Here is an 11,223-nt window from a genome sequence, read left to right as displayed (position 1 = left end):
CTTGAAGTGCAAAAACATGGCTAATAAACCTTTTTAAAGAATCTTGTTATTCATATTTTATGCATTTATTTTTGTAAAATCTCCATATTTTACTGCTTATTAGGTTGTAGAGGCAACAGGTCCAGGAGTGCTAGCTCCTCCTGGGGGCCCCAAGGTGTTCCCACACCAGTGAGGAAARGTGTCTTGTACCATCCTAATCAGATGCACAAAGCACCCGAACTGACTACWTTTGATATGAAGAAACAGTGGGTCTACTTTAAGTTACTCCTCCTGGCCATCTTTTTGTAGCAGCTTTTTTTTTTTTTTTTGGCTACTTTTATCCAGAATCTCGTTCTTTCGGGCATGATACATCCGGTATCTCATGACCCCAGGTGTGGGTTGGAAGCTAGAACGACCAGTAAATCAAGAGCTTTGGCTTTCAATTAAACTCTTTCTTCACTATGACGGACCAAAGCAATACCCTGATCACAGAGGATGAAGCCCAAATCTGTCAATCCACCTCTCATTTCATCACTTGGGAGCAWGATACTCAGATGCTCGAGGGGACATTCCAACTATTTCCAGTTGAATGAGTAAATAACTATTGCATCAGAAAACCTTGCCTGGAAAAGTAAAGCTTGGTCCCAATTTATTTGTGCATGACTAGCCTACTGGTGAGTTAATAGAGGAAACTGAACTCCAAACAAGTAAAAATAAATAAATAAAAAACTAAAATTCTGAAAACAACACAAGAAAAGAAAGGCACAAATGAGTAATTTTATTATTATTTTCATATTTAAAATGTACGTAGTTCATGCACCTTGCTAAATTTATGTCTTTACAGTAAAAGGCTACTTAACTTTTTTTAGTAGATACCTTCCTGTTCATTGTCTTACATAATTAAGACTTCCACAGTTAAAGATCTTCTAAAGACATTATAAAAGTCGTTGTAGTGTTTTAGTTTAAATGGGCTTCTAAAACTAAATTATGTTTTTTCCCTATAAAGCACTGAGGATGTAGAACAAAGTTTATAGGTGAATACATTATGGAGCCTCCTCAGAATCTGGTTCAAAAAGGCCTAGTTTTATTTGAGTAACCCTGGCTTTTTAACGTGTTGAATATTCAGACAAATCAAGCATGGCCCTTAAATGATATTTAGAGATAWGATTTTTCATTAAAATTTACATTTGAGGATATTTGAATTTTCATGATTTGTTTAGGACATGATTATTCTTTTTAGTTTTTAAAATCTCTAAAGTCCTTGTGAATGGGAAATCATCACCAGTCTCTTTCATGAGGCTGCCTGTAGGGTATGCCTAAAAGACTAAAAACATCCTTCTCTGTCGGCGTAGGAAGTGGAGTGCCTCCGTAAACTTTCAAGCTCCCCTGCCGTACCACGTCTTTGTTCARCGAGTGCTCTGAGAGGCTCATGCCTTTCGTCTTAGCCAGGGCTCTCATTGACCGGTTGAAGTGCGCCGAGCCGGTGAAATACATGAGCGCACAGGCGAACTCATTGTAAGGCACCACGATGATGTCCAGCCTGCGATGGCGGTGGCCGGGTCCAGGCAAACGGCACACACCCATGTATTTCTTCTGCTCTCCCTTCTCCTTCTCCTTCTCGTCGTGGCTCGCCAGATCATCTGTTAAAAACCCTTGAAAACAAAAAGGTTTTAACAGCTTTTATAAAAGAAATCTAAATATATTGCACTTAAGGGGGAAAAAAAGCAGAGCTTACCACTGTCGTGGAGGAGCTGTAACACTTTGCTGAAAACTCCTTTGTGGGACTTGCCATCAGGATGAGAGATGAGCACATCAACATCTCCACATGTAGCCTTTCCACGGCGGTAGGAGCCACATGCCATCGCTACAAGACCTGCGTCTACAGCTTGTGCAGCATCCCTCACCTGCGCAGAATGAAAACCAGTCCTGATTYAAAACACTCTGATTGGCCAAAGAATATTGTAGTTTATTCAGTTGCAGCTTATGTTCTTAAAAATCATTTTCATCTTGATCATTCTCTTCCTTATGTTCCCTCGACTAGGAAACATTTATTTTTAACATTTCCCAGCCACATACTAGGTCAGGGGTCTGCAACCTTTGCAATCAAAAGAGCCATTTCTGCTCCTCGGCTCGCTAATAAAATGTGTCCAGAGCCACAAAATAAGCTACAACTGTGATTATCAACTGGTGGTCCATGGGCCTTTTCAAGGCCCTTTTGTGAACCTTTACGGCCAGTGGAGGTGACATTATAAAACAAAAAACATATATATTTTGTGAATGTTATTATTTATTTATATTTTACACTTCAGGACAAAAGAAAAACATTCATGGACAAGAAAAATACTATATATAGTTTATACTGAATTTGATAAAAACTAGTACAACTGAAATATTCAGACATTTTATTTTTAAATTTTCATTATTATGTAGTCTTAAAGCTGTTTAAAGATAACCCTGATTGATTTGAGAGAAAGATCATGGAAAGAAGTTGGATTATTTGGCTGGCATTAGCTAAACAACAGGTTTTACTTTTTGTATTTGTAGTATTCATCAAATATTTGCATACAGCTTATTTCTGTTCTGAGTATAAAAAACAAACAAAAAAATTCCGTTATGTTTGGTCACATTTTCAAAGAGCCAGTGCAGAGGGACCAAAGAGCCACATGTGGCCCCAGAGCATCAGGTTGCAGAACCCTGTACTAGGAGGTAATCTTTCAAAACATATTATTCTGACATACTGAGGCAGAGCACATGTTTTTGTCATCTAGATCATCTGCAATCTATCTGACAGTTCTGGAGGAAAAACTGAATCCAAGTGATACGATATGGAAACAACTAACATGCCTCAGATGTAAAAGGAACAGGTTTTTGGCTAACTTCAAATGCAGCAAGTTCCAAGATTTATTTTTCCTCTCTGGGATGCCTCACTCAGTGTGAACAGTCTGTTTTTTTCATTAAAAGTCTTTCCTATCGGGGCTTCAATTTACCAAATTATTAACGGTTTGAGGAAGMCTCATCTCAACTCTAGATAAAAGTGGTAAAACATAATGAAGTGATGAAAKAGGCAAAGCTATTTCAATTATCACCGAATAATATGGGCTCGCGGTGTGAAAAATGAAGATTCATTACCACTTTCTCTATAGCTGCCGCCTCTTCTCTGGGCATTCGGTCGAGAAAGTCGTCGTAGTGCTTCAGTCCTATTTTCTGAGTGTTGTTCAGGTTGGCTTTTGTGCGGATGTCCTCCAGAGTGCGAAATCCCTGCAACACAAAACACTCATTCATAAAAAGGTTTTCAAGAATATATATTATTGTGTGTGCTCATCTCTGTGGTATACTGTTAAAATATTTGTTTTTCTCATAAAACATAACCTTTAAAAAAAATCAGAGTTTCACTAATTTTTTTTTTCCAGAAAACGATTTGTCAGTAATCTGTGGTGAAGGAGAAAAAACATGTACAGCAAAGAATATTTAAAAGATTTTAAACAATTTTTTTTGACACATACATGATCTGTACTACGGTGAAACTAAGAAAATGTCAGCATGAGTTTATTATTCTGGCTGGTTTTATTTCAGATTATGGTTCAAGGTTTTGTTGAGTTTCTAGTATCTCACATGCCTTGAGATATAACACGCATGTGTTTTTTCACCTGTTGGTACCAGAGCTGTGCAGTTGTAGCTCCTGCTCCCCAGATGTTGCTGAAAAGTTCCAGAACGGGCACAGCCTCTCCGATGTAATCCAGCTTCCGCAAGTGGCCGCTCTCCATAATCTCTTCAATTTTGTCAGCCATTCTTTTTCCTATTCCTGGGATCTGACATGCTTCCTAATAACAGTTTGGGCAAAAAAGTTATTAAAAAAAGACAAAAAAAAAACACATTTTACTAAGATACTTGAGCTGGACTACAAAGTTTCTACAGAAAGTCTGGTAACCTGATATGATGTGACAGGTTTGTGGTAGCTCTTCAGAGCGTTGACAGCCTTGGAGTAACCCAGTGCCCTCCACTTGTCCCTCTGATTCGTGTAAGCCTTGGCCAGCACTTCAAGCTTGTCGGTGATGTGCTTGTTGAAGTTGTTACTTTTGGACTGAGAAGACTGGGCGCAGACCCACTTCCCTGAAACTGGTTTCTCGGCGGCAGCAGCAGCAGCATCCAGACCGGGGTTCGAGCTGGAGCTGGGGGTCTCCTCTTTAGGGCGCTGACCAGTGATGAGAGCTTCCAGGTCACCTTGAGTGACACCGTCCTCTTTGGCGTGCACCTCTTCTTTGCTTTCTGGGACTGTCTGGGAAAGCTACGTAATACAAAAATGCAGAGATGATCAAACGCAGACTGCTTCCATAAGTTCAGGTTAGTTTTAGTTTTTTGACAGCAGCATATTAAAAAAGCTGTGACGTGGAAACCCACCGTGTCTTGCTTGGTTTGATGACTCTCTGACTCTGTGGCACTGAGATTATCAGATTTGTTTTCTTCTTTTTCAAGCTTCGTTTCTGAATTCCTTGATAGAAAAAAAAATCTAAATTAATAATCACCTATGTGTAATTATAAGTAGGTATGTATGTGCCAAGCTTTCACTCGTGTTTCTTTTCTCAGTTTTAGTGTACAATGCAGAAGAAAAGTTGTGTAATAAATTCCAAGCACTATAAAAGATGATTAGATAGCAAACCTTTCRGGTAAAAGAAGGCTGTAGCGGTCTACATCCAGCAGTTTCTTCTCACTAATGCACAAGCTCAACCATGTGCATTTCATCAGATGGACTCCAGAGGGAAAAGAATCGACTTTCAGTAAGCGCAGAGCCCTGTCCCCATCCATGCTGTCATCCACAACAACATGAGTGACGTTGGGAGACAGTGAACTCTCAATCTTCCCTCCATTCTGCTCGATTTGTCTGTGAAAGATCTGGCATCTGGCATTTCCAATTCCAGCAGGTAGAACGTACACTGTGGTCCCTTTAAAAATATCCCCTGYAGTTTAGACAGAAAAAAAAATATGATAAACAAAAATGTTTCATAAATTTTTGGAGGGTTGTTCCTTTTCTATCAATTGTTATTGAATTTGTTTCTCTAGCTTTAATAAATGCACACACACAAACAAAATAATAACCTGTGACTTCTTGCTTCTCAGGTTTCTTCTTCACTGGGGGTGCATCTTTTCCCTGTAGGACTCTAGCTCTTTTAACTTTGGGAAAAGCTTTCATGATCCCATGATGAGACTCCATATCGTTTGAAGTGAGGAGCCAAAGTCCTGTGACATAAAAGAGGCATGCARTAGTCTAAATTAGTAGTCAAGTTCTTTGATCTTTGCTTTGTTCCTGCAAACCTTTACTAAAACAGCCAATTTTTCTTAATTTTATTGGTTGTAACATCACAATTTTCAGTTTGCAACTCTACACAATSCACTGTGGTATTTTTCTTAGTTGCATTAGTTAAATCTGTTTCCACGATGGTAATAATAAACATCATGACTGTCAAGTTTTGCACCATCACCTTGATGTTTACTGTATACTGGTTAATATGTAATAAAATGAGACCAGATTGAGCTTTGAATTTATGTTACGAAATCATAAAAACATGGTGAGGTGATCTGTTTAAATTAATATATATAAGTGAGCTAACATAAATGCTAATCAAAGTGTAGCTAACTAAGCTCAAGTTCACGTAGAAAACATCGAATAATCTTTGTTTAAAATGTGTCATTTTTTTAAAGGTTTTACAATATTTAGACCAAGTTTATGTTTATTATAATATTATAAAATATAATTGAAACTTTGAGACTTTAAACTTTAAAGCTCTGCACTTACCTTTGTTTACATTGAGCCATGCAGGAGCCAAACAGGAAATACAAAATCTTTCACTTCCGGGTCAAACATTTCCGTTCAGATTTTGATCGTATTATGTAATACAAATTGTTAAATATACATATTAAAATAAAATTTTTTTATATTACTATATTTAGACCAGTCTAAAATGTTTTAAATCACGTTTTAGTGTTAGCATTAATATAAGTTGCTATGGTAACTTGCTGAATCCGGAAGTCCAACTTTGAAGGAAACATGGCTGTGCAAAAATGGATAGATGTCCTGAAATTATCAAAGAAAACAGCGCTAATACATGACGGTACGTAAAACAACATGATTAAATATGGAATAAGTCATATTTCATAACGAGGTATAATTTTAATTGGCAATTACCGTCCTACTTTGTCTTTGAAGCCAAGTGTTAACTTACATGCTAACAACAACATGAGCATCATGGAGAGACAGCAGGCGTGCTGGCATCATGTCATGAGTTATACTAAAACTGTACAATGCGATTAGCATTGAACAAAGTGCTGTAGGTTTTTCAGTGATATTGCAGTCTTTAATGTATCCAGTTATAATTATTTCGTTTTGTATTAATAATTATTATAATTTAAAGATCAGAACAGGTGACAGTCTTCCATTTTGTTGCATTAGATAAACAGAAAGTGCTGTTATGTCCACATCCCCATTAGTATCATTTGACAGAAAGATAAATAAATACATCCTATTAACTTCCAGTGTTTTGTTTTGTAAGTTTTTATTGCATTTAATATATTGTTATTAAGTGGTTTAATGTTAGTACTTATTTGTACAGCAGTGACAAATATGATGGTTTTATTTTATTTTATTTTATTTTATTTTATTTTATTTTATTTTCTTGGCAAATTCAAGATTTTCTTTTCTCACATTTGACCACAAGAGTGCAGTATACTGTGTTGTACAATTTACTCCTTAAAAATCTTTATTTTGCATCTATGTAGATAAGTGTTTTTAGGTTAAACAGACTTTTACATACAATACTCATTCACTACAGACAGCAGCTTTTACTTGTTTACCTGGGGTTTTTTTTCCAATTGAACAAAACCAGTAATATTTGACATTTAACTGCTTTAGCTTTTCTTTTTCTTTTTTTTTTTCGTAACATGTTTACAAATCTCACCTCCAGGAAAACGGAAGATCCATTACCTCTTTACAGATGGCAAAGAAATGGCTGAAGAGTATGATATGAAAACAGATGAACTCATTGGTGAGCATCCAKTTCCCAGTTTTTGAAGGAAATAAGTTTCTTACAAATTAGCTTTATACATTTGTGACTTTTAACCCATTGTGTGTGTGTTACAGTAAGAAAGTGGCGGCATAAAAGCACACTTGGAGGTCAGAGCTCTTGGGAGGTAGAAGTCGGGGAGCCGCTCAACTTTACTGCATCGTTGGACTCGGATGAGATTAAAGAGAGCTCATCCAATGTGAGTTTATTCAGTCTTCTTTTAATTTTGACATTTGATTCATTGCATCTTTAGTAATAAATGTGTGTTTTGTTCTGTCTCTGCAGCCTATTTTCATGCGTAAAGACACAAAAAGCAGCTTTCAGTGGAGAATCCATAACCTTCCGTACCCTAAAGAAGTCTTCAGTGTTTCAGCGGTTCCGTCTGACAGATGCATCATCATAAAAACCTCAAATAAAAAGTAAACTTGTGTGCACTTGTTGCATGCAGTCCTTATGTATTTCCTAAAGATGGCGCTGTTCACATTGTATTTGTCTGCGAGCTCCATCTGTGTGACTTTCTTTTCATGTTCTCTCAGATATTATAAGAAGTTTTGTATYCCTGACCTGGATCGAAGCCAGCTGCCGCTCGATGGCTCCGCTCTCAGCTTCACACACTCCAACAACACCCTGATTGTCAGCGTAAGTCTGTGAAGAATCTATTTTTTTTTCTTATTTAAGAGCTGCTGTTGGTTTTGAGCTGTGTTCTAATCTGTAAGCATGAACGCARCAGCAAACACAGCCACATTTGTATAAGGAAATCATTACAAAATCATATAAATAAAGACTTTTAGGCTCCAAACCTACTTAAACCCACCATCCATATCATCACGAAGCCCTTTATGTAAATTATAAGTGCAAAGTTTTACAGATTTTCTTTTATTCTACTTTTTCTTTTACATTTAAATGACTGTTTTTTCCTGTTTATTAACTTTTTAATTATTGCTATGAACACACTGAGAGATGAAGCACAAAAATGGCTGATTTCTTTTCTTCTGGTTTGTTCAGTACAAAAAACCCACAGAGATCTTGAGGCTGGAGCAGGAGCTGCTGAAGGAGCTGAAGGAGCTGAAGGGGACAGACGAAGGAGACGTTGACTGTAAAACTCAGTGAGTTCTGACTGAGAACAACAAGATTTGGAGACTCAGCATCATTTTTCAGTCACTTGGAAGCTTTTGTTTAGTTTTCCATAGACAGAAAAACTCACAGTGCCTTGTCTCTGGTTTGATGCTTTTATTGTGGTGAATATTTCTCTGCAGTTCTTAATGCCTGTAGATCTAAATAAAATAAGAAACAATACTTTTTTATTCATGAGTTTGTAGAATTTGTTTTTTTGTTTTTTTAACAGGTAAGAAAAACTTATTTTAAAAGTCCAATTTTACCAATTATCTGACAAATTCCTTTATATTATTTTATTAGTAGTTTTTATTTGAAGGTGCTTTTTTATTTCCCTGGTGGTGGTGGGGCACTAGGAGGGTCACCTAACCCACCGCTCTCTTTTCACTGATGTCCTTGTAAAACACTCAAACGACACAAAGCTCYATCCTTGTTCGTTCCGAGGTCACAGTTACAAACACGTCTCATTTGTGGTAAATGAATCCCCTCATGTTCCTCCTGCTGCTGCTGGCCACCCTGAAAGCATCACTGAAGCTGCTTTTTTTCCCCTATTAACATCTGACTTAAATATCCTGAAACATCACATATTCCAAAATCCAAGATGCGGTTTTAGAAACGCATTTAAATATGTCAATTTTTTGTTTTAGTTTGCTTAGAATTTATGATCTGGTTTAACATTTTACATCTCAGGTTTGTTTAACTATTAAAAAGTCAGAGAAATAGCCTTTTTTTGTCAAAATACAGAGTGAATGCTGCGTTGAAAATTCTTCAAAGAGCTGAAATGTTAAAGATAAAACAAGCTAAATTAAGCAGAACAATGAAATGCACTAATTAGCAATTGTAGCAAAAATCTAAAATTAACAAAACTGCAGCTAAATTAAAATGAGCAAAACCGTAGCCTAATACTAAAATTAGCAAAACAGTAAATAAAGGCTAAAATTTACAAAACGTTAGCTAAAAAAATATTAGCAACATCTTAGCTAAAATCAAAAATAAACAAAACTGTAAATAAAAGCTAAAATTTACACAAGTAGCCAAAACCAGAAATTTGCTAAACTTTAAATAAAAGCTAAAATTGGATAAATCATAGCTAGTGTAATGAAAACTTTACTTAAAATTTAAAATGAACAAAACTGTGTAAAAGCAGCACGAAGAGACAAAAATTGAATAAATGTGCTAAAGTAACTTTAAAAATAATATTGGTTTGAAAGAACTGGGATTTCTGTGTTAATCTATAGGAAATATTTAAAATAAAGTCTCGTATTGTGAAAAGTATGAAATTTACAAAAAATCAAGACAAAGCACAATATTCCATTCTGAGCTGCATGTTTTGATAAATGAATGGTTTAAAAAGCACAGAGTGTGTAGAAGTTGTTTGATTGCTCAGAAGAAACTGAAAACAGGCAAAACGCTGAGTCAGCATTCAGACAGTAACAGCAGTCTGTTCCTGATCAGCTTTAATTAAAAGAAGGACTGTCCTGTTAGCAGAGGATTAAAGCTGAGAGTGCTGCTGTTCAAACGGGACAATGACATTTAAAAATAGATCGTCTCATCCGTGTGATTCCTTGCATTTTTGTCCCGCTTGTCCAAACCCAGAGAGCAAGTGCAGAAAGCAGGGACAGAAACCACACGTCCCTCTCACCATTGTTCCTCGTCTTCTTCCAGATGGAGAGAAAACATTTCAAACCAGTCAGCATTGTTGTTTTGAAAATTCTTTTGAGGGACTCACTTGATACATTTTTTTTTTTCTGTAAGTGACAAAAATGCATCCACTTTATTTGACCATGGATGTTTTCTGGCTTTTGGAGCAGCTGTGTTGATTTTAAATGTCTAAAAACTTCAACAATTCATTTTGGAAAGTGTTTTCAATAAATCAAGCATTTTTGGGATCATGTTTTTTTGTCATAATTCACAGTTTTAAGGGTGAAAGCAGCAACAAATTGGCCATCCAGCTCATGTTTGGTGAGAGCGGAGGAGTCTCCCTGTYGTTTGGCCTCTGCTGGTCATGCTCAGCTGCTTCTGGGAAGAGTTTCTTTTCTGCCTCCCATTCATCCCAGAGTGCCTCCTCCCAGCCGCTCCCCCCTCTTTCACTTGATGCCACAGTTTGCCACACAGGCCCTGATGCTGGCACCCCCCACCCCTCCCTGTGTGACTGGCTTCTTTTTGATAACTGACCCCTCCTCGTGTTATTATTCGAACCCACTATTGTATAACATGCCCTTTTATATGGGGTCCCACAAAGGGCCCATTTGATCAGAGGGTTACGGTGTGCGATCGTGAGAAATGCAACTACATGGTGGTAACCTTTGTTTGGGCCAAAATGGTGGGCTGACCTCATCGCTTTTAACGCATAGCTCGGCCCATTCAGGCCCGAGTCTCACTTGCTGAGCACATTGAATTCAGGAGCCTGTCACAGATATTGGCCCTCAGTTATCTGGGTCTTCAGCTCGAGGAAGACGAAGAAACAAAAAGAAAAAGAAAACGACACATTTCTCGGAGCGACCAACTTTGCGACTTTGCAGTCGAAGCAGCCAAGCAGGAGAAAATCGAATTGTTTAGTGATTTTAATATACACTCTACAATAAATACTCCCATCGTTTGATGCAATTTACATTTTTACAGTAAAAATATATTCATATATGTAGAAAAACAAACAGGTTAGCACGTGAACTGACACTCAGATGCTGTAACCACAGATAGCTGCCACATCTAGCTTCATTATTTCTCTTTTTTGTTTAAACATTCTTTGTTGCTGAGCTGGCTAACGTCTAACCATAAGTGAAACGACTGTTGAGCTTTTCAGACTTAAAACGCCCTGATTTAATAAGAACAACAACAAAAACCTTCCTACGGTCTGAAAATTACAGAGCCTGCGAGGGGACATGGGGATTTTTTTTTCTTTTGCGTTCCCTCGCAATACTTTTGCGTTCCCTCGCAATACCTTTGCGTTCCCTCGCAATACTTTTGCGCTACCTCGCAATATAGTTTTGAGTTCCCACGCAAAAGTTTGTTTTGTCTATGAACTGAATTAAATCAGACTTTTATTTTGAAATATCCGGTTACCAAAACAGGATGT

General features: G+C 37.2%; 2 protein-coding genes across 2 annotated transcripts; one reads left to right on the top strand and one right to left on the bottom strand.

The window, feature by feature from the left end:
- Positions 1 to 736: 736 nt before the first annotated feature.
- poll (polymerase (DNA directed), lambda) lies at positions 737 to 5,815 on the bottom strand. Its single transcript, XM_014010193.1, has 9 exons — positions 5,771 to 5,815; positions 5,074 to 5,214; positions 4,637 to 4,934; positions 4,378 to 4,468; positions 3,908 to 4,264; positions 3,627 to 3,800; positions 3,109 to 3,237; positions 1,715 to 1,883; positions 737 to 1,631 (listed from the first exon to the last, which is right to left on the bottom strand). Exons 2-9 carry the CDS (start codon positions 5,186 to 5,188, stop codon positions 1,258 to 1,260), a joined length of 1,707 nt encoding a protein of 568 aa, XP_013865647.1. The 5' UTR covers positions 5,189 to 5,214; positions 5,771 to 5,815; the 3' UTR covers positions 737 to 1,257.
- Positions 5,816 to 6,006: 191 nt separating this feature from the next.
- On the top strand, positions 6,007 to 8,338 carry dpcd (deleted in primary ciliary dyskinesia homolog (mouse); the record flags this gene model as incomplete). Its single annotated transcript, XM_014010192.1, is given in 6 exon segments — positions 6,007 to 6,086; positions 6,936 to 7,016; positions 7,112 to 7,233; positions 7,320 to 7,453; positions 7,571 to 7,673; positions 8,040 to 8,338. Coding segments are annotated over 6 exon segments (625 nt in total), but the record flags the coding sequence as incomplete, so codon positions are not given.
- Positions 8,339 to 11,223: the final 2,885 nt, after the last annotated feature.

This window comes from Austrofundulus limnaeus, unplaced genomic scaffold (genome assembly GCF_001266775.1).
Source record: "Austrofundulus limnaeus strain Quisiro unplaced genomic scaffold, Austrofundulus_limnaeus-1.0 Scaffold66, whole genome shotgun sequence".
NCBI lineage: Eukaryota > Metazoa > Chordata > Actinopteri > Cyprinodontiformes > Rivulidae > Austrofundulus > Austrofundulus limnaeus.
Note: the sequence above shows the minus strand (reverse complement) of the source record. Positions and strands in the feature narration are given on the sequence as shown.